The sequence below is a fragment of the Diadema setosum genome, chromosome 6 (genome assembly GCF_964275005.1).
Source record: "Diadema setosum chromosome 6, eeDiaSeto1, whole genome shotgun sequence".
Classification (NCBI taxonomy): Eukaryota; Metazoa; Echinodermata; class Echinoidea; order Diadematoida; family Diadematidae; genus Diadema; species Diadema setosum.
In genome coordinates this window covers 31,342,749-31,366,977 of record NC_092690.1, presented here as the reverse complement: position 1 = coordinate 31,366,977, position 24,229 = coordinate 31,342,749, and the positions used below count along the sequence as shown (strand labels likewise).

General features: G+C 40.3%; 1 protein-coding gene across 1 annotated transcript in view; it reads right to left on the bottom strand.

Annotated features, from left to right (window-relative positions):
* LOC140229720 (uncharacterized) overlaps positions 1-24,229 on the bottom strand; it is a 79,252-nt gene that overhangs the window by 42,139 nt on the left and 12,884 nt on the right. Inside the window, exons 16-40 of the mRNA XM_072309960.1 lie at positions 23,591-23,773; positions 23,109-23,204; positions 22,525-22,706; positions 20,629-20,773; positions 19,909-20,049; positions 18,764-18,886; positions 17,822-18,034; positions 17,236-17,385; positions 14,732-14,793; positions 13,959-14,178; positions 13,064-13,217; positions 12,088-12,251; positions 11,295-11,474; positions 10,602-10,811; positions 9,336-9,471; positions 8,364-8,507; positions 7,508-7,662; positions 6,492-6,729; positions 5,455-5,711; positions 4,679-4,797; positions 3,907-4,103; positions 3,142-3,334; positions 2,384-2,489; positions 1,690-1,833; positions 1,046-1,175 (exon numbers count right to left, since the gene is read on the bottom strand). Coding sequence (XP_072166061.1) covers positions 1,046-1,175; positions 1,690-1,833; positions 2,384-2,489; positions 3,142-3,334; positions 3,907-4,103; positions 4,679-4,797; positions 5,455-5,711; positions 6,492-6,729; positions 7,508-7,662; positions 8,364-8,507; positions 9,336-9,471; positions 10,602-10,811; positions 11,295-11,474; positions 12,088-12,251; positions 13,064-13,217; positions 13,959-14,178; positions 14,732-14,793; positions 17,236-17,385; positions 17,822-18,034; positions 18,764-18,886; positions 19,909-20,049; positions 20,629-20,773; positions 22,525-22,706; positions 23,109-23,204; positions 23,591-23,773 — 4,042 coding nt within the window. The remainder of the gene's footprint in view (positions 1-1,045; positions 1,176-1,689; positions 1,834-2,383; positions 2,490-3,141; positions 3,335-3,906; positions 4,104-4,678; positions 4,798-5,454; positions 5,712-6,491; positions 6,730-7,507; positions 7,663-8,363; positions 8,508-9,335; positions 9,472-10,601; positions 10,812-11,294; positions 11,475-12,087; positions 12,252-13,063; positions 13,218-13,958; positions 14,179-14,731; positions 14,794-17,235; positions 17,386-17,821; positions 18,035-18,763; positions 18,887-19,908; positions 20,050-20,628; positions 20,774-22,524; positions 22,707-23,108; positions 23,205-23,590; positions 23,774-24,229) is intronic.

The following is a 24,229-nucleotide window of genomic DNA, read 5'->3' as shown; positions in this document are numbered from 1 at the left end:
TACTACCTTAGCATTTGGTGACATTTTTGCGTGTTGTTAAATTTGCAGTCCAACTGTGATTCGCGAAATTCACAAAAATTAAACCCTCGCGAAAATAACAGCTTTGGTAGTTGCATATAAAGGAAAGTTGCACAGCTTACACTACATGTAATACAAAGCACTAATGATAACCTGCAAATGAATAAATACATGTCCCTATCTGAACAATGCATTTTAACCACTCTACCATAGAATGGCTAATGGCATATCAGTATGAAACACAATTTAATGTCTAACTGCAGCTGTCCACTAAGATCCTGCATATTTTGAACAGATATGGATGGTAACATCGTAGGTACATTCATTACACATATACAGTCAAACCTGTCTATAGCGGCCACCCAAGGGAGACGGGAAAAGTGGCCGTCATAGACAGGTAATCCATCTTTATATGCATTGCTTACATGTACATGTAAATGTATGTGTGTATGTATGCACACGTGTGTTTCATGCAATTAACCATGCCAGTGTATATGAAATTGTTGCACAGTAGTATGTGTACTATCGTGAAGAAAGCTTAACACTAGTGCACTATTATGACTGAATGAGGGATGAATGCAGCGGTGGCGATCACTGAACGTTGCCCGCTGCCCGCACGGCTACAAAGCAGAAAAACACACTGAATTATCGGCTCGGCTACGGCTCCATTAGGTTTTTGGCCGCTATAGACAGATTAAAATCTACCGCGGGAAGCAAAATTTGTGGCCCCTGGCCGCGTTAGACTGGTGGTTGCTATACACAGGCCGGTCTTTAACACTGCTTTTCCCTCGTGGGGATTTTTTAATGGCCGCTATAGACAGGTGGCCGCTAAGGCACGTTTGACTATTATCTGCATAGTATGGACTATTCTTACCAAATATCATACTGTATGTATTCCTTGTCATAACAATCTACAATGTTTGCTATCAGTTATTGATGAATGCTATGACACTTCTTTTGTGTGATTGACGAGGATCAAAGCACTTTCAAAAGACAAAATGTCACTACAAAATTACATCATACATACCAGTGGACGCCAACCCCCTAAAGATGTCCAGAAGCATGAGAACATCCATCGTCTTGGTGCAGTTGAAGACGTAGAGTGGTTGGCCAACAATGCGGCTCAGCTCCCTCACCGTTTCTACCCTTCCGCTCAACTGTACAAGGAGAAGGATAAAGACAAAGAAATATTGTAAAAGTTTGGGCCATCATTAATGACTCAGTAGCCTATGGAGAACTATACAACGCATGCAATATCCTGTATATGGATGCTAAAAATTCACTTAAAATATTTCTGTAAGGTAACAGAGAATCACACAGTTTTCTTATCAACAAATCAGATAGACAGCACAGGATGAGATATGTTTGTTAAAGTTAAGAATCACTATTCAAAAGAAAACTAGGGGAAAAAAAGAAAAAGAAAGAAAAAAAAAACCACTATATTTATAACTACAGGGTTCATTTCAGGTTCTATCTACACCTGAAATCTTAATTCATTGTCATTCTAATACCAAATTTCTATCATGGTATCATCCTGTTTCTATCATGCACAGCATATCACATAGGCTTTGTATTTTTTTTTATATAACACAGATACAGCTGGAATGGATGACAGTCTGGTCAAATACTCATGCTCAATGAGAATTTTCATAAAACAAATAGCCCACTCACATTGGACCCCACACACATGGCAGCCATGTGGGACTTGACAGTGCTGGCCATGCTGTAGTACATCTTCTCCGTGCCAGGCAGTAGGGCCAGACGACAGGCCGAGCCCTGGTACTCGTAGCCATACTCAAACTCAGCGTCTAGGATCTGGAAGGAACAAGTACATCACACACGGTAGTGAGAAGATGCCATGATAACTAACAAAATACTGCTGTCTCAGCAGGACTCGACCGCTAAACCCCATGTAAGGAATAGACACACTGTTGTGAGAGGCACCTTGCTGCCCCAGCAATGACCTGGTACATCATGTTATGAACTTCAGGCAATGAGGAATGGGGGGACGATGATCTGGCGAAGGATTGTTGGTAAACAACTAGTTCTGTGATTGGCACCCTGAGTGCAGTGTTGCTTTACTCATTTCCATTCACTTGGCAATTCATAAGCCTTGCATGCAGAGATATTCACGACCATACAGTTTTTCAGACTCTAACAGAAAAGATAAGAATATACCTTGATATCATCATGCATGAATGTATCATAGAAAACAAACCAAACAAAACAAAAATGTTTAACTTTCTACATCTCCACCCTTTTGTTACAGTTGTAGAATGATATAGTGTGGTTACAAAGCATACTTCTGTGCTGTCCTATAAAACATGTTACGCTTCATGGTATCATAAAGTCCAATGTTGATTACCTTGAGAGTGAGGGCGCTGTTTGACTCATCCCAGGCATATCTCAGTTGACTCTTCCAGTCAAAGCAATCAGCCAGCTTCCCTGACTCACCCTGCTTCTTCTCCAACCTGTCAACGAAAAGAGGGGGAAGGGGATTAGAGGGAGTGCACTGTCAGTTTTGGAAAACTGTCTAGAAGGTAATGTGTTCACATGTATTGTACGAGCTGAAATTTTCACGGTGGCTTTATTTTCGTGAATTTCGCGAATCGCCTTTGAACCGCGAAAATAACAACGCGCGAATAACTAAGTTCAGCTAGACCCTCAAAATCGCGAAATTAACAACACATGAAAATGTCCTCCAAGTAGCAATTCGCGAAAATATCTGTACGCGAAAATTTCAGCTCGTACAGTATTTCATACAACAAAAGAGACACCTTTATACATTGCTATGGAGGGAGAATGGGAATGGGGAACGTTCATGTTTGAAGTATAATTTCACTGTCAAATGTCAAATCTGTTGCACATAAAAAAAACAACAACTGTCTTAAACTTACAAAATCATATTTGAGTCTATTGTTGCTGTTAATTTTTTTTTTATGTTGTGTTTTAAAGAGGACAATATTATTTTTCACAATTATATTTGAACATTGCCTTGCAGGAACAATCAAAAGCATATTTCCTCAGAAATTGTTCTTCATAGTCACATCACAATACAATTTAAGAGCAGAAGGTACGTGGAGAGGATTGGTCATTCTGGGAAGAGGTTGAGAGGTCACTGACCTTGCGACAATGTCCCTCTGGTGAGCCATGAGGGCCACCAGGTTGCTGATTTTCTGGATCTGGGCTGGGAAGAGCATCAGCTTCAGCTCGGTCTTGTCCACCTGTTCCTCCACCACCACTTTGACCTTTGGCCTCTCAGGAGGGAGTACGACCTTCATGGTGTCCACAGGCTGGGATGACTTCACTTCTCCAGCTGGAAATATAAAAGATTGACACCATTTTCAGTGGAGTGACACTTGACACAACTAGCATGCATGTATTGGGCAGAAATAAGAATGTTCAAAATGAAAGAAATTTGAGGGTACTGACATGACTCAGCAATGTCAGTTAAGTGTAACTTGACATTGATTATACACATTTAAGGGAACAAACTCAAAAGTATGAAAAGAGATTCCATATCTTTTGACAAGAGGGAGAGAAATAATATCAATAATGGAAAGTTATCATAACTCAATATTGTTTCACATGAATAAAAAGAACATGGTGCACTTAACAAAATTCAACATACACAGAAAAAAATCACACACACTGAAGATATTATGTACAATGCAATTACTATCAAAAGATAATTCTTGTAGTATACTACCGAAGAAAAATCAACAAGTCAATTATTAACATTTGTGTACCTAAAAATAAGGTACCTTATCATGGATAAAACTTTACTGTGAACATTCTGTGAGATGCTGGAACAATTAGATGTATTGCACCTCATTATTACTTCCTTCATTCACTCTAAAAGAAAACATTCCATATAACTCTACTCACCAGTCTCACTCCCTTGTTCCTCGTTGATGACAGAGTGAACACTGCCCTCCTCCTGAATGGGAGTAGCAGGCTGGGCAGCCGAGGGTAGCTGGGGCTCGTTGAGGCTCCACTGGGACCCCTTGTAGGAGTGCGAGCTCTGCCTCCCCGTCTGGGACACCACCACACTGTTGTTATCCACCACTGAGCCTTCATTTTGGCTGGCTGTTGGGGGAAGAGAGGATATGGCAGTAGTTTTTAGACTGTTCTGCAACATGCAGTCATCACTGAGACACTTTATATTTTTGGGGGGTAATTTGAGGGGGGGGGGATTCAATTCTCTTTTTTTTAATATGGGTTTAGAGCAGCAATTACAGAAAGACAAAGGACAAAACCAAAGTTTGGGATAGATGTCTCAATCAAGTTGCACATTGACTAAAATTATCAGTTTTTCACTGTCTTGTAGTAGTAAGGTATCTGTGAGGAACCTCAATGCAATAGATTCAAATACATACACATGCAACATTTGGGTAGCTCTATGGTGCATTTCTTTCTATCCTTCTCTTTGTGAAAGGCAATACTAACAATAGTCCCACTGTTTGCACAAGTCATACTAGCAGCAGTCTCACTGTTTACACATTTATACACCTGCAAAGCAAGGTGTATTCAGGCATAGTGCATCTTGCTCAACATGCACGTGATATCACAGGGTTTGAAGCCTGACCCTTTCCCGCTGACATAAGGGCAGCACAAACCACTCCACCATGACAGCACAATTAGCTGACAAGGATAAGGCTTACCTTCAGACTTTCTCAGCTCTTTGGTCAGCCTGGCCTTCTTCTCCTTCTCATCCTCAATTCCTTTCAGCATGACTACTGCTGCTTGGATGGACTGGTTCACCTTCTTCACCATGTCCTAAAAATGAAAGACATGCATACATCAGTAAATATATCAGCCACTGAAAGAAAGATGAAAAGACAAAAACCACACTGACAAAAAGCAACAAACGAAAGATAGAAAAGTAAATCAAGTAAAAGTATGTGATTGCAATGAGTGAATTCGTAAAAACTAAATTAAGTTAGAAGGCACTTCCACTTTTTAAAACTCTGTACAACACAAGCGACATCTTTTCATCTACAGACGTGTGTAACATGCAGTCAATTTCTTTGTCTCTCATTTCTGTAGAAGATATATTCAATTTGACAATTCAAAACATTTTATTCTGATTCATGTCCTTACACTATGTATTAACACTAGTACAAGCTTTTATCCTAAGAAATTTGACATCTGATGTCAAAGAGTAGTACTGTTAAACAAGGAATGTTCATGTGCATTTTAATTTCGCAAATTTCGCAAGAGCTAAGATTCGCAAAATTAAAATGCACTCGAAGGCTCTTGTCTGCACTATATGCATTGAATGCCAGAGTCACTTTGCGAAAATTTCATGCCGTGAAAAAGGCCGTCGGCTCCAATTCGCGAAAATTTCATGCCACTAAAATATGTTTTACAGTATATAGAATGAAAGCATGAAAGATAATGACAGGTCAAAGTTCACCCTGTCCATTTTCTAACCTTGAGGGAGTCCTTGTCCCCTTCATCAGCAGCCTTCAGTCCCCTCTCCACCTGGTCCCCCAACTGGATCTGCATGGCGAGGTAGACCACCTCCGTGACATGGTCAAGCATCCAAGAACGAGTGGCCGGCTGGCGAGACTCCCTCAGACCCTCCACGATGCCCTCCTGGGACTCCCTGGTGCTGGGCCGCTTGCCCGTGTTGACCCGCTGACCGGTGCGGCTGTTGGCCCTGCTGCCTGACCGGCTTCCACCAGCTGCTCACAGAGAAAAACAGCAACAAACGCGTTATAGTAGAAACACTCACCAAAAATTAATCTTCTGATGCAGCTGCCACTGCTTTATCACACAAATCTGTGTCTATTGTCACACAAACATATTACTTACATTTACTAACAGGTCATTTAAGTATGGGCCAATGCATGACTCAATTTAAACAGACACTTGAAAATGTTCAATCTTTTTGCCTTTTGCACTCAGTCTTCATGTACAATTTGTAAGGGGAATTTTTGTTCTCTGCCTAGGTGTATATTATTTTTCACTCATTCTTTTTTTTTTCATTAATATATAATATTATCCAATATTTCAGGGTATGAATTTCAGTGTCTTAGCATTATGTAATCACTACATGTATGTCTCACAATATTCTGTTCCTCACATAACCTACTTCAATGAATCATTTCTCACTTCATATGTACTGTACGAGCTGAAATTTTCGCGTACAGATATTTTCGCGAATTGCTATTTGGAGGACATTTTCACGTGTTGCTAATTTTGCGGTTGCGAGGGCCTCGCGCGTTTTTGTTTTCGCACGTTATTTTCGCGTGTTGTTATTTTCGCGGTTCAAAGGCAAATCGCGAAATTCGCGAAAATAAAACCACCGCGAAAATTTCAGCTCGTACAGTATATAATATGTGCTTTTTATGAAGCGAATAAAGAGTAAAATAATAATGATATCTTTCTAACGTCCATTATCTCTTGACCAGGTTTGATTTTATCTCTTCCGTGAAGATCTGATATTTGTCTTTCTGTGTTCTCACCTTTTCTCTCATCCTTGTTGAGGGTGACCTTCCTGGCCCCAGCGCTGTGGATCTCTCTGTCTTTCTCCCTCCGTAGTCCGGCCCTTAGGCTGTCCGGGGCCACGGACCCCTGGTTGGGGGCCTGTAGGTCAAGGGTCTCATGGGCCAGGGCAGAGGTCAGCTGGTGCTGCAGTGAGGTCTTGATCATGGGGATGAGGTTGGCTAACCAGGTCTCCACAGGACCCTCACAGGACACCATCTGCATGGAATGAGGACATGGTTTGACACTAGATAAGCACATTTGCAATGACCAAGCTATACTACTATCCAAGTTACTGTAAAAGAGAAAATTTTTCGCAGTGTGGAAATTTCCGTACATTTCGCACAATCAGACACTAGCACAAAAATAAAAGCACGCAAATATTTTTGTATACCATACAATGCAAGACTACTGTAAAAGTGGATATTTTCGCGTGACTAATTTTTCGCGCTTGGCCGGGTCGGAAGAGTTTCGTGTGTTTTAAACTCCGCGGAATCAAGACATCACGCACAGGCATATATGGCAAGCAAAAATATTCGCGTGCTTTTATTTTTGCGCTACTTTCTGGTTGCGCGAAATGCGTGAAAATTTGAACACCGCGAAAATTTCCACTTTTACAGTATGTTCAGTAGCTAATGTCCTGATTCCGTGGAATTAAAAACATGTAAAATCCATCTTACCCAGCCAAGCGCGAAAAATTACTCGTGCAAAAATATCCACTTTCACAGTAGTCAATAGAAACATTCAATGTGTCCACACACAAAAAAAAAAAAACTTTGTGCAACAAGAATAAACTTTAGCACAGCAATACATGGTTGTATATCAAAATTTGATGCTTATGCGCAAATTCCCACACTGAATAAGATAGCCGATACCAGCTTTTGGCACAGCCATTAGAAAACTAAATGGGAAATGTATATCACTGTGCCTGGTATACACCTGACATATTGCATCATACTCAAAACAAAGTTGATCATGTATGGAGCTGCACTCATACCTGTTTTAGCGGCAGCTTCTCCCCTAGAGAGCTGAGGAGTCCCGTCACCTGGAAGTTGCACTCCGCCGCCTCCGACTGGCTGTTTTCAAACTCCAGCTGACCCAGGTTTTCAAACAGCTTGGGCAGGTAGAGGTTAACCTGAGTGATGTCATAGCCTGTAAGGGAGATAAGTAGCTACCAGTCATATTATCAATTCCTTGAAGTTGACACAAAATATGCTGCACTCATCCAGCAGGTTATTCACTGCACTTAAATTATTTTCATATTTATTTCTCAAGTCTTCAATAGTGTTTTTTGAGTCATCTAAGTTATGGATGTCTATGTACATTGTAGTACAAGGATATATTTCACTGATGTCTACATTAAATATAAATTATAATAGTTTTGTTGATGATGATGATGATGACTCCTTAAAGCAGCATTTCCAAGTGACATGCACATGAAAACAAAAAGGACAGACTCTGAACTAGAAATATGGATTGTGGGATCCTACTGCAGGAGTTAGTGCTGCACTTATCCCTCTGAAATTCATCACTAGCATTAAGCCTTGCACATATTTGCTGGCAATGAAAATATGAATCAACTGACTTCCTAATGAAAACTACCTTGCAAATGTGCTTGGTAGTCAAAAATTCTGCACACTTTGTCGACGATTTATTACTTCAATCTTCATCATAAATCTGGCAAAAGATTGAGAAATTGCAATGATTCTGAAGGTGTGCATGATGAAAACAAAAAAAGAAGACAAGTCCACAAAATATGTCTTATTGCCAAGAAAGAATTAAACAATATATTGAGCAAATATTGAGAGTCTTAAAAGGACAACAGAGGGCAGAGGTTAGATAGTCCAACTCACCATTGCAGACAATGTGTAATACATCCTCCATGGACAGGAAGTAGAATCGTGGGAACCGCTGCCTCCTCCTCTCAAGGTGCTGGAGCAAGGAACGACGGCAAACCTCCAGATTGTTGTTCATCTTCTCCAGCAGCACCAGGATTCCTGGAAAATGCACATGCATTGTATAGCGGAATACATCATTTATATGATGAATTCAAATTCCATGCAGGCTATGCGCACAAAAGATTTTTTTTTTTTCATGAAAACGATTAAGGTTATTATCAGTCAAAACAATTTACATTTTCTTTTACACTTCATTAAAACTCTATCAAGAGACATTACATATGGGACATTCCTTCTTACTAGTGCACATTATCGAACCTGTGTTTTGCGCCCCCCCCCCCCCCCCCCCCCAAGGCCTAGTTAGGTTTAAACATCAATAGACTTTCTATGGGACTATTAAATGAAAAACCCATTGGCAATGGTTACAATGGTTACATGCCCTGAACAAATTGTGTTAAATACACAGTGATCTGATGTAGTCAAAGGATTGGCGGCCATGCATTTACTCAGAATGTTCCCCAAAGAATTGAACAATAAAAATGTTGCTAATGCCATCATTTTTAAAATGTATAATTATTCTTTAGTTCAATTCACAAACCCCCAACCAGTTGGAAGATAGAATTGGCTGATTTAAGAAGAATGAAAGGAATTTGTGGAGAGAGTGTATTTCCCTGGGTTTCTTCTTCGTTTTTTGGTACTCTCTGTAAACATGATCATATGCTCAATTTGCAGTATATGAAAAAGGACAAGATTCAAGGTGGATGAATTTAGCTTAGGAACAAACAAAGCAAAAACAAATTCTGAACAGTAGATCTAATTTATATTAATTTTATTGTTAAGATGTGATTCAAACTTCCAATTGCTTGAACAAATGTGGTTTCCATAGTTGATTATTTCTAATTTTCTCTCCTTTCTCTCATTGCTAACCTTTCCTCTGGCAGCACTGCAGGACATTAGGGTTCTTCTCCGTAGCTCTCATCAGCAGCCTGAAGTCCCTGTTGGCTGAGGTGAACAGACTGGCTTCATGGGACAGGGAGGCCCTGACATCTGCACCACTAAACACCTGGAGAGGGAGAGATACATTGACATTTGGGAGGATCACATTCATAAACCTTAGGTGTAGACAATTTCATTTGCTGATTGAGGTTCACAGTAGAGATATTTCTTCACTAATTGGCTAGGGATGTCCTGAAATGGATTGGTAATGAATAGAGTTTACATAATTCGCTGATTGTGGTGCACACTAGAGATCTTTTATTCACAGATTGGCAGAGATGTCCTGAAACAAGCTGTTAATGATTAATGATTAACTCCATCATCCACCTATCAAGTAATCTCTGTTGTGTTACACTGAGGCCTTTCCACTGGACTAAGGCACATTGATACACCTAAATCAATTTTAGATGGATTACTAAATGCTGATTAAAAATCTTGGGATGGTAAGTGCTGAGAATACAAAGGATGAAAACAATTACCACATCTACTCCTTTACATAATTCGCTGATTGTGGTGCACACTAGAGATCTTTTATTCACAGATTGGCAGAGATGTCCTGAAACAAGCTGTTAATGATTAATGATTAACTCCATCATCCACCTATCAAGTAATCTCTGTTGTGTTACACTGAGGCCTTTCCACTGGACTAAGGCACATTGATACACCTAAATCAATTTTAGATGGATTACTAAATGCTGATTAAAAATCTTGGGATGGTAAGTGCTGAGAATACAAAGGATGAAAACAATTACCACATCTACTCCTACTCCTATCAAGTAATCTCTGTTGTGTTACACTGAGGCCTTTCCACTGGACTAAGGCACATTGATACACCTAAATCAATTTTAGATGGATTACTAAATGCTGATTAAAAATCTTGGGATGGTAAGTGCTGAGAATACAAAGGATGAAAACAATTACCACATCTACTCCTTGATCATGGGAATGAGTTAAACTCAATGCTTTCTAAACAAGACACTCTCAAACTCCATCCAAACAGTACCTCACATCACTTCCATTGCTACCACCTGTCAATCAAAGTGATAACAGACTCCACCCACTCAGCACCTCTCACCTCCTCCAGCTCCACAAACTCGACCCACTCAGCAACTCACCTCCTCCAGTTCCAGAAACTCCACCCACTCAGCAACTCACCTCTTCCAGTTCCACAAACTCTACCCACTCAGCACCTCTTACCTCTTCCAGCTCCACCCACTTCTCCTGGACCTCAAGCCAGACAGTCAGCACGGCCTCGATGGTCTGCAGCCGCTTCTGCCACTTGGTGACCTCATCCAGGAAGGAGCCGGCTGCACTGCTGCTCTGCATGCCCTGCAGAGCCACCTGGTGGGACTCTAGCTCAGTGAAGATTGGGTCAGTGTCCTTTAGGAGGAACAGCTGACCAGTGTCCTGGAGAAGGGATAAATCAAGACAGCATAATAATCCATAGCTGCCTCGAAGGATGGACAACATGACCACAGGAAGACTACCTCTTTGTGCGTCACAGTGTAAAGCTCTTGTATACCACATCACTCTGTTACTGCCAAGCATATCCTTTTGGAAAATATTCCTCTCTGTTTTTTTCAAAGCCATGTAGCTTTTTACAGAAGCATTTATGCTGAAAATGCAGTGCAGAAAAACTGTGGAGAAAATTGCTGGCTTTGCTGAGATGTAAATTTCATGACAAAGCTTTGGCAACTTTTATAGTGAATGGCCAGTGCTCAAGACAAATTGGTACATGCTGTTTGGGGGGGGGGGGGTAGCAAAACATGTGAAATGGTAAGCCTTCAAGCAGGTTTGGCAAGTGAACTTGGCACATAGTCTACACCTTCAAAAGGAAAATCATTCAAGACAAACAGATAGACAGACAAAGGGAGTAAAGATGACACCCACCTCTCCGAGGTTGAGAAGGGAGTTGGGGAGGGAGGACACACTTGCCCTCTTCTGCCTCCCCGCCCCCAGGGTGAGGGCAGACATACGGCTCATGGTACGGCGGCGAGATCGCACCTCTGTGATGGCTGTCCCCAGGTCACTCTGGCTCTGAGACATCTCACTCTTGGTGTCTGAGTGTTGCTGTTGGCAAAGAAAATAAAAGACCATTCAATTTAATTCAATGTATACAATTTAATTATATGTATACAAGAAATAAGTACATTATGTAAATAATAAAAACAAAAGCAAAGCGTATACGTGCACACGTTTAACAAATCAATGCCGGGACCCCTTTAAGCCTTTAGAGCTTGTCAGTGGGGTCCAAAACAATACTCTGAACATAGCATATTACACCTTTTAATTTGCAGTTACGTCCATCCACACAAGGTATACCTTGAGATATAGGTAGCAGATTAGAACAACAAAATCTAGATCAAATATTCTTGGGTGTAAGGCTCTCTCTCTCTCTCCTTGCTCAGATTGTAATGCACACACAAAACACAAAGTGCTTTGAATCAAATCTTAGCCTATAGCAAACTGGTGGGTTCTGTACACAGTCAGTAGGGTTTCACTACATCTACATTTGTATCAAATGGTCGCAGTTGGTCCTTCTGCATTCTGTGCAAAGAATTATAATCATGACCTTTGTTGTTATCATTTTCACATACTTGCATCAACCAAAGGCGTAAAAGCACCTCCTGACAGATTAAGACAGTGGGTGTGAATGAAGGGAAAATCTTCATGACAAACTTACATCTTTGTCAGTCTTCTCATTGCCTCCCATGGTAATGGTGCGAACATGGGGTCGGATGTCAAAGAGTTTGCTCAGCCAGATCTCCTCATACGTCTTGAGGGCACTCTCTATGGTCACATCTTTCACAGCCCGCTGCACAATGGCACGAACCTCATCCACATGGTCTGTAGATTAGTCAGATATTATAGTTTATGGCAAAATGATTCTAAAACTACACACAAAAAAGAATTGACCTGCTCCATTTCAAATATGAAGGCAATGAAAACTGCAATTCAAATCCTAATGGTCCAACAGCAGAAAACACAAAATATGTGTCCACGATGACAGCCTTGGATGTATCTTGGTCCATTGATTTTATGTAAGATAATTCAAGAAATACAAATAGCTATCCTGTAAAATATGCACGATAATATACAAGTGTAACAACACTAGCATATCGTCGCTGGGGTGACAAGACGTTGTATCTGAAATTTTGGTGAAAATGACTTTTTTTGATTAATGGTCAAATGATTAAGTAAGTGATGTCCTGTCCAAATCCCAACTGTCTTACTCCAAAAATGAAGCCACCACGGCATGTCAAAGGAAAGGCCATCCCATTCAGTATAGTGCTTTAGCCGGCATGTTTTTTGGCTCTCCTGAACATTTGACATTTTGTAGATACGAGGTCTTCTCGCCCCACCGATGATATATGAGTGTGAACAAAAAAGTTCCAGGTAGTTTGTTTGCTGATTTCCATTTTCAATGACTCGCTATTTACAGGGCACGCATATCACCTTATCATATTTGACATGGGGGAAGTTTGGGCTTTACATGTTTATACACTTTATTCTCCCCAATAAACATATGGTATGACAAATGGATAGAACAATTGCTTTACTAGTGCAAAGTCAGAGCATTCTGGTATTGAAAAGTGGGTCTTGCAAGCAATGCACATGTACAGAACAGCCTAACCATAGATCTCAGCTCATTAACTCACTCTGCAGTCCCAGCTGCAGCAGCTGTCCCAGGGTCATGTGGGTCAGACTCTCGTTGTCAATGACAAGGGCGCCCCCAGTGACCCGAACCAGCTGTTTCCAGTGCCGCGTCCTCATGGCAGGGTTGCTCAGGTCCTCAATCAGTGGGAGGCAGGCCTGTAAGGAGAAAATATAGCATGATCATCATATCAATTATAGTGTAACACTTGTGAATATTAGATAGTCAGGTAAAGGCCACAAATAATGCCTGTTAATACTGGAACCAAGATCTGCATTCATCAAACCATATACATGTAGCGCTCTCAAAAGTTGGCGAATGTGTGTTCATACTCAACAATGAGAACTGTTACGACATAGACTATGATTAATAGGACCGAGACTCTGTTAGGACACAGATCATTTGCCATTTTGCTGCCCTTACAGCTCTTACATAACGTTGTACAGAGATGGCAGTGGCAAAACAGAGGTTTACCACACCATTACAGGCACAGGAGGAACAGACAGAGAAGTTCAAAAGGTAACATCATGGACAGGAAACACAGAAAAGACTAAGATGGACAGACGGACAAACTACAGATGAATTATCAAAAACAACCACAAAAACAAAACTTAATCCTATCGCTGAAGTTCTGAGATTCTGTGCTCCATGCATAGACCTACAGATGATATGGAAAGAGTTCTTCAACAGAAACATGTGCACAGACAAGGGCAAACATTTCCTGAATGTTAGGGCTTATGAGCCCCTACTTCCTAGACATGGATATATCTAGGCATGGTTGAGAAACAAAAGAGAATAAAAATATACAAAAACAACAATATGAAGATAGCAGATGAACAGACAAAGACAACTACAATTTCTGAAGTGAGGATACACATATCTCATCATTTGGAGCTTACCTGAATGACCAGGATGGATTCTTCCAGGCCCTTGGTGACCTCCCATCCGTGGGTCTCCTCCGGTAGCCCTTTGACGATAGACAGCTGGGTGTTGGTGGCCTCCCTCAGGTACTTGGTGTTCATGCTCTGCCATCGCTCCTGTTTCCACTCCTGCTGCTGTTCCTGCAGGGTGCGCACTGTGTCCCACACCTCGTTCAGGTTGCGCAGCTCATGCCGGCATCTTCAGTGGAACAAGGGGAGAAAGGTCAGTCAGCAAAAGCTTCTCCACTTGCTTTTGGGGGTAAGTACAACTCAACTGTTCTGAATGAGTACGAGTTTCTAGATTTGGCTTCACATTCAGTGAAGGGTTATGCCTTTATCCAATCTTAGGGCTTCTAGTGTTTGTTTGTCTAGACACCATGTATCGTTTTGGTATTCGTGCAGTCCTATACATTTTACAACATCAGATGCTTAACGAGAATGGCACATTTAAACACACAAACACATATAAACACATAACATGACTCATTAATTTCTCCAACATAAGCAAGTTATGCTGTGCAGGAAGACTCTAGAGGTGACGTCTGCACCACTGTAGTGTGACATAGTACTGTAACTTGACAGACAAGTGTGTCAATATAAAGAGGGGTAGATATACATGTATATGAAGGAGTAGATACATTTGCAGTGTCCTACATAAACAAGGCTTCTCAATTCCCAAAAGCTGTCCAAAATAAGACATGGACGCAAGGTCCAACAAAATGCAAGAAAGGCTGATAAAGCTCATTACTCACTCTGGAAGAATGGTAAAGTTGACAACGGCTGTTTCTAGCAGGTCCTGCAACTCAATCAGATCCTGTAGAGATTTACAAGGCAAAAATCACAGCTTTAGTACATAAAAACATAGACCAGTAACTGTACCATGATATCAGGTAGAATGCAAAAAGACAAACAAATCATGCAAGATTTACATGGTTCCAACATGAAAGATTTGTAGCCATGTATTAAGTACATGTATATATGAAAAAAAGATACAACAATAAACAAGTCAATTCATATACAAAATGCACAAGAGGCCACTTCAAATCTTCTCTTTATTTGCCAGTCATTGAATAAGCACTGTTGAACATGCAAGCAAAAGAAATTGAACAGTAACTAAGGAAAGTTGGATAGTATGAAATAAAAAGCTGCTTTTGTGAAAGTGAATATACACATTTACAGGTACAACAACCAATGATTACACTGTAAAAGGACTCAGCAACTGATCACAGATAAGGCCTCCATCTCTTGACAACAACAACAAAAAAGGTACTACCAAAGCATTTAACTCATATCTATGCAAAAGTGATTCTAGCCACTATTGAGCTTACTGTTGGTATTGAGTGCAGACAAGAAAACAAACGCTAAGGCTTTAAAAGGCTTTAAAGCTACGACTCAAAACATAGTGTATACACCAAATATTTCGCGAGGTTTTTATTTTCCCAAATTTCACGAGTCAGGTGCTATTTGTGAAATCAAAGACACAGGAAAATTGACTCTAATCCCGATGTGAATGTGACGTATGCGGGTATATTTCTCCATTCAGTACAGGCCTCCACGATCGTGAATTTAACCACTTGTGAAATCGTTGGGAATTCCCGATTCTCAAAAATTTAGACTCGCGAAATTATGGCGTATACAGTATACTGTAAAATAAAACACTGAACTATCCATGAAAGGTGAACTTCATTGCAGCAAAATAAACAGGACAAGCATCATTCTCCCAAACTTAGCATATTGCAGTCTTGGGAAGGCCACGTATGATTGTAAATCAGACAAAGTTGAATGTTCTTCCTAATGACGTACAATTATGATATTATATTATGTATACATAATCTTATAACCACGAACGCTTCCACTGAGAAATTTTCTTCGGCGAGGAAGAACACTGTATGTTTTAGTGTAAAGTAAATCAATTATTACACATTAGCTCATGCTGGATTGTGAAATCTTAATTCTCGAGATTATGTCCTACCACTGAAGCAAACAAAAATGCTCTAAAGTGCAGCTGAAATAAATTGTGCTGTACAAGTGTCACATATGCATACTAACTTCAGTGTATTGGCAAATAGCTATGTGCAACAAATATGAAGCAGTAAACACTGGCATACAACATATTTTGATGAAGGTTGCACATGTAAAACTACAGACAACACTTTACCTCTTTCACCTATGCAAATGTTGCTGCCGCTGTCTGGTACCCCGTTCAAGAAAACATTCATACCAAGTTACTTTGTATTTCATTTTGTTTCAAAGACAATGATACAGTTAACATGTGATTCTAACTTAAAGGGGAAGGCTAGTAACTGATCAGTGGGAATCAGTGGAAATGCAGAGAGATGATTGTTCCAATCCTTATGGGATTCATTGAAGAGTTCATTGTATATCTATTGTTGTGTGAAAATGATTTGCTTCAGAATGGTCTCATATTCAAGTAATGTGCAGTTTAATGCTTCCAGGTTAGCATCCCTGGTCAGTGACGGAGCATTAATCTGCACATTACTTGAATATGAGACTGTTCTGAAGCAAATCATTTTCACACAACAATAGATATACAATGAACTCTTGAATGAATCCCATAAGGATTGGAACAATCATCTCCACTGATTAACACTGATCAGTTACTAGCCTTCCCCTTTAAATGTATTCAAAAAATCACTTTTAATGTGGTTTAACACATCAACTCAAATCCGCAAACAAAATCAACGCAATCCCCAAAAGATCAATGGTTTACTACACTTATCATGACATACACAATGGTGGATTGACAGATGTCTGCCTACGTACTGAAATGTCCCACGACCATCAGGACTTTGTGAATACCTATGAAAGCGAATCTTTCTTGCCTCCAAATTCTATCAGTCACAGGAATACCTATACAGGGTAAAATCAATACAAATTTTGGCAAAAATTTGACCATGACTGTATATGTTTTGTTTGTTTGTTTGTCTGTTCGTTTGTTTTTTAAGATGACTAATTCAGCAGTCTAACATCTGCTCTGAAATCGGTTATTAACAATGCGCCCTTTTATCTACATTGTATGATTAGGTATCAAAGACTTGTTGCTACTCAAAAGATATGGATAAAAGAAACGGAAAGTAACTGACAAAAATATGAAGAGGGCAAAATTTAGACACAGGTGATATTGACTCAGCTTTCTTTTTCTCCGACTTTCTCTATCTCTCTCTGTCTATTATCTCCTATCTGTACCTTCCATCTATCTCCTTAACCATCCATGGCTGATCTCTCCAACACTCACCTGTGCCTCGTTGTCCAGTTCTTCCAGTTTCCTCTGGAACTTGTCAATCTCAGAGAAGGCATCATCCAGGAAGCAATCCCAGGTGTACACCTCGGAGGCAGAGAGGGCGCTGTTCAGTGCTTCCACCCTCTCTCCAAACTCGGCAAGGTCCTGTGGCATTGGTAGAGATCAAACAATGTATTGTGTTTAGACAATGTACAGTTTTTGTACACCACAGCATTCAATTATGTACAAAATGACCTTGTTTTAGTCATGTATGATGACCTTATGTGAATTACAGTGAGTAGGTTATAGCTTGCTCCATATAATATCGTTTTCTTCATATGTTTCACCCACACCTCTAAAGAAAGAGATTCTTTTAGTTTTTACCATACACCTGAATATCATTGTTCTTTATCATGTTACTCCCTCTTTTGGCAAAAATTAGGAATATACAGTTCAGATTATTGCATCTTATGTAGTGCTTGGCAACTTTTGTTTCAATGTTCAAGTTCTCACACCAGTAACTGCAGAATTGTGGAATGTTAAGAAATGTCGTCATAAGGTGATTAACATGTGACATTTTCTAAGTAGCGAGGTGTTGTACCTTGGTGATACTGGCCGACTCTTCTTGGATACGTGGACCTAGCCGCTGCTTGGCCAGAGACACCTTGGTCTTGAGGTTGTTCCACCGGCCCGGGGCCGCATCGTACAGGGCCTTGGTCCTCTCTGGCAGGGCCTGGCCGTACTTCTTGAGGAGAAGCACCGTGCGGTTCATGGCGGTGAACTGACCGTCCATCTCCTGCTGCTTGGCAGACACCTGTGTTCACAACAAAAATATGAACGACTGATTTGGTACAGTGTGAGTGAATGGCAAGATATACTTGCAGGATGGGTAGTTTTCATTAACACTTAATTCAATGTGTCCACATTCTCCAAATATTCCTGCCAGCACAAAAGGTAAAGAGGCAATTGCAAAACAGAAGTAAATTTTCAAATGTCACTGATATTGAATTTACAATGAAATGTAAGCTTAAGGGATTGATACCTGCACACAGCAGGTGTCAAATGCTTGGTTTCTAGGGTACCAGAAGTAATAAAGCATTAGTAGACTTCTGTGGAAAACATTATGGAGTAACTTTGCCTTTCAATTTGATAAAACAGACACAGGTTCATACCTTCAAGAGCACCATTGACAGGACTTAATTTACCCCTACAGTTGGCAGTGCAACGATTCACACAAACTTTTACATAAGAAACATGCTAGCTCCCTCTATTGATGCTTACTCAATATGCCAACCAAGAACTGGTGAATCCCTTTATGACTGCTACAGTTTGTATATGAATCATCCCTATCTGCTGCTATAAAAACTATGATATACAATTTTTCCTATAAAATGCTGCTTTTTAGTAGCAACATCACCTAAAATTAATCTTCTATGACCTCTACATCATGATTGGAAGATCATGACTGGAAGATGGTTGTGAAAGCATAAGTAATGAATATTCATGAATATGCAAATAATTTGTATGACATCTCCTTACTAACCTCATTAAAGATGCGCATCATCTTCATGAATGAGGCGGTGTCTCTTTCCTCCCCTGTGATGCTCTCAATCTCCGGCTCGATTCGCTTCAGGAAGAAGTCTAGATCCAGCAAGAGGGCAGTGACCTTTGAGGCAGGAAGATTTTATCATCAATAATTGCAAACATCCATAAAATGATAACAATAAGATAATATTATTACAGATCTTATATAAAGGGCAATAGTATACAAATATTGACTGCTCATGAGGATGATGGTGGAAATTATCATTCCCGACACTTCTGATGGAAGGGTCGGTATGAAAAGCACCGAGGGAGTGATAATTTCCACCACCATCCGAATACAGAGCAGTTAATATTTGTTTCATATACCTCATCAAGATCTAACGTTAGGGCTAGGTAAATACGAAGTAAATTTTAAATGTTTAGGCCTAGCCTTAAAATCAGGCCACAACGCTCGCTTGCATGGTTTTCGTGCATTTCGTAGACTACCCAGTACGCATGGTACTCACGGTTAGTGTTCTAGTCACACGGCCGGCCTTCGGCAAGCTCCTGCATAAAATCTTGGCAGAAGATTACAGTATGCATCAAGTTTCCCATCGCTCGTGTTTTAATTCGATATTTCCAACATGCTGAGATTTGTCTCTACTTCGGGATCCTAAGAAATCCTAAAGACAAAGTTTACGATCTTTGATTCAACTGTACGGAGGAGCGCTCGATAACCATGCCATGTTGAAACATGCCTGCTGTGCGCTAGTGCGATGATTGTGCATGTGTTGTACGATGCGCGTAGTGAACGTCCTTGGAGGGGCCGGGGATGCGGACACCGCGCGCGAAGTCTAGTGTACTTGTTATGTGTACAAAAGTCGCGGAGGGTTTACAAATTCTATCACGAGGGTTTTGACTTACTATCACGAGGGTTTTGCCTTTCTATCACGAGGGTTTTGCCTTTCTATCACTCACATGAAAACCCTAAGGCAAGATAGACGGGACTACACCTTGTCACGTGATATACTTTTGACCAATCAGAGATACGAATCTCACTTATGAGGTATATAATATCTTATATTACAAGTGGTCACATTGCCAATAAATTTGAACAGCATATGTACGAAAAGGAATTTGGAACGGAAATGACATGATCTATACCTGGTCTGACAGGTACTTGGTGAAAGTCCACATCCAGCGACTGGCGTAGGTTGTCAGGACCTGCTTGATTGGTTCCAGGTCCACACGGATCCAGCCCACGTCTCGTTTGTCCACCACGCCCAGGATCTCATCTCGAGCAGTCTGTGATTGCAGAACACAAGACGCATTCTTTTAACTTATGGACTCTTCAATAAACTTTGATACACATCAAGACCTTGAGGTATCTTGGTGAGATTGTGAATGGCAACAATATTCCTATCATACAATTGCAGATGTCAGCCATATACATGTAAGAAAAATATAACATTATCATACATACTCCCTGATTTCATGTGTCAGAAATTTGACGTGTGTTCATAAATTTCACATGTAATGTCAATACTTCAACACCCTGTAACAGAGATGATAGGAAAGTTCATGACCCCAAATTGTGACAAGCTGAACGCAGGCTGCTATTCTCTCTGTAGAGTCAGCTAAGATAATCCTCCAACATAAAAACTGTAGCATTGAATCAAGCACATGATAAGCTACAGATTCAACCATATCTTGATGAAAAGCAGCTAAGAAATAAACCATGTAATCAAACATGCACTTCTGTGCCGTCACGTTGATTGCAAACCATACAGCATAAGGCTTTATGCATTTCAATTGAGATTAAATCCCATTGCAATGGTCATTTCCTGCCTACACCACTTGACATGACCTATAGCTTTCACTCACCCTGTAGATATCGATCTCGCTGTCAAACATGTCGAGTGATGGGACGTCCACCTCCTCATCCTCATCCTTGGGTGTAAGGAAAGACTTCTCTGCCGTTCCCATGGCACCCGTGTGGCTCATGCTATAATTGGAGGCTGAGCTAGCCCTGTGTACAAAAAAAAAAAATATATATATATATATAATTATTATATATAAAATTGTAAAAACAGGAACAAGATCTACACTGTCCTATCCCAATCTCTCCTGCGAGGAAGTGCTCCTAACAACAACAAAACAATAACAACAAACATACATAAAAATGAAGAGGATTCCCTTTTCTGTTTGGTTAAGTGGCACAAGTCTCTGCACTGTTCTTAGTAGTGCTATACCTGATGATACTTGTGCATTGTAGCTTCTCTAATTGGGCAACCATTGTCTATTCCTTTCCACATGAGTGAAGGAGAAAGTCATATCATTTTCCTGACAATACTGAAAAAATACTAATAGCTTAATATTTTTAATCATTTTGAGATCAATTCAAACTGGGATAATTTTGATATGACTTGATTTGATATATGCCCTAAAATGCCCTAAAATTCAATTTCCTAATCTGCATCATATCAAATCTTCTACAAAAAAAACTAGAAATGTCGCTACAGCGACTGGTTATACCCCCGCCAAACAACATTTCATAAGCTTTGGTCAAAACAACATTTGATAAGCTTTGGTCAAAAAACTGAGGAAGTAGTTAAATCTGCAAGATCTTTCCTTGATCTTCTGCCATTAATATGCCGTTACCATGGCAACGTACTTTCGGGTGCTGTCGAAAAATGCGTCTTGCACATCTACAACCAAAGGCACACATCTGTACCAAGTTTCATGGAAATTGGGCAAAAACTGAGGAAGTAGTTTGCAACACAAAATTTTCCATCATTTTGGCTCATAATATGTGAGCTGTTACCATGGTAACATACTTTTTGTCACTGTCAAGAAATGTGTCATGCTGACCTATATCCTAAGACAAACATTCAATATGAATTCCATGAGAATTGGAAGAACACTGATGAAGCAGTTTTGCCATGAAGCATTTTGCCCTATATTTTACCAATAACATGCCGTTACCATGGCAACGCACTTTTTGCCACTGCGGAAATATGTGTCTTGCACATTAACATATTCAGATGAACATCTGTACCTAATTTCATAAAAATTGATCAAAAACTGTGGGAGGAGTTCGCGACGCAAGATTTGTACCCATTTTTGCCCATAATATGCCGTTACCATGGCAACGTACTTTTGGGTACTGTCAAAAAATACATCTTGCACATCTACAATCCAAGGCACACATCTGTGCCAAGTTTTATGGGAATTGGTTGAAAACTGAGGAAGTAGTTCGCGACGCAAGATTTGTACCCATTTTTGCCCATAATATGCCGTTACCATGGCAACGTACTTTTGGGTACTGTCAAAAAATATGTCTTGCACATCTACAATCCAAGGCACACATCTGTGCCAAGTTTTATGGGAATCGGTCGAAAACTGAGGAAGTAGTTCGCGACGCAAGATTTGTATCCATTTTTGCCCATAATATGCCGTTACCATGGCAACGTACTTTTGGGTACTGTCAAAAAATACGTCTTGCACATCTACAACCCAAGGCACACATCTGTGCCAAGTTTTATGGGAATCGGTTGAAAACTGAGGAAGTAGTTCGCGACGCAAGATTTGCAACGGACCGACTGCCCGACCGACCGCCCGACCGACCGCCCGACCGACCGCCCGACCGCCCGACCGCTCGACCGCCCGACCGACCGTCCGCTGATTCCTATATACCCCCTTCAAACTTCGTTTGGCGGGGGTATAAAAAAAGTAAACATGAACCAATATAATTCAGTCCATGGAAGTGGTCTGACTTACCTGCTCTGAGCAGACTTCAAGGATCTTTCCGAGGCCGCTGACCTGAGGCGGGCAGAGGGACTGAGTTTGTCTGGGTCCCGAAGTGGATTGGGGGTCAGGCGGCCGTGGAGGAATTCATCAAATGTTTCATTGATGTCATGCATCCAGAGAAAGGTGTAACTCTTGAAGAGCTCAAGAAGTTTCTGGAATCAAAATACAGACATACATAGAATAGGGTGTATTTTTGTCCCCCGCCCCTAGAAATATTAACATGAAAAATATAAACTGATTGCATACCTCAAATTAACCTGAGATATTTTGACATTTGTCCACAAGGTATTGCGAATAAATGTGATATCAGCCAGGATGTAAATCAACAAGGAATAATTACAAAATACTTCATGCGAGAATGTATAAGTGATTCATTTATCATGAGAGCATATTTCCGCAGTTTTATACATGAACATCTATTCAATTCAAGATGGCACAGACCATGCTTTAAAAAAGGCTTGAAAATAGTAATAAAATGTAATTCAGAAACTGTTCAATACCATTTCCTCATTTAAAAAGCAGTGATAACATGAAGAGTTCTTTTGAAGACTTACCATGCATTCCTCACTGTTCTCTCTCACAAGGCCGATGACCTTCTCACATAGTTCAATGACCTCATCATCAACACTGATGTAGTCTTTGTAGCCTCCCTGAGACATGAAAAAAAAAAACAGAAAAAAAAAAGGTTTACTTGAACAAAAAAAATCATCAAAATTTTGGCAATGACAACTACAATATCTGTTGCTTTCTTATTCTGCGCATAGTAGTGCACATCTGTATTTAACCATTAATACGATCATAAACAAATTATGATTTCAAATTCACATATTATACAATCATACCAAACTTCAAGGAATAACACAAAAGAAAATCATGTTTTAAAAGTTTGAGAGACACGCCCGTACTTTTGTTTTTTTCTTACAGTCAGATTCCACATCATATATTAAAGAACATTGTGACTTTTGTGTATAAATTTCAACAGAAGAAATTATGTTTGAGGGGAGTAAAACCTTCCGTCTAGTCTCAAGAACCTTACCTCAGCCAGTGGACTAAGCATCTTGACCAGCGCCCCTCTGCTTCTGAACTGCTCCAGCCATCGGTTGACATTCTCCAAGACACTGGTGACCGCTGTGCTCTGGTCAAGGGGTGGGGTGAAGGTCACCGTGTTCTCTACAAGCTCCATGTGGATGGTCAGTATTGGAGTATTGGCCACTTCGGGCTGTGAGGGGGAAAAAAATGGAGAGAGAGAAAGAAGACAAGATAAAGATAGAGATAGAAAGAACAGAGAAAAGGAATGAGAGGGATGCAATGACAGCTGGTATAAGATGCTCATTACGCCTCTCTTTTTTTTAATATAATCAAACAGATCAAGCACTACAATGTCAGTGCATGGGTAGCTCCAGCACAGCTTGACTAATGATCACTTTCATGCTTGTCCACTATTTACCTTCACAATATGTCTATTGATAATTGAACCCTTTCTGTGAAACTGACTTTGAATAGTGTGTACAAGACTATGGGTTTTTTTGTGCCAATCAGCACTCAAAGTACATAAACAGATATACATGATCATGTTGTAGGGCACTGCTCCAAAGACTCGGTCTGGAAGTATTAAATTCTCATCATCTGATAGCCTGAGATCTACATCCCACTCAGATTTCAATGCAACATTCCC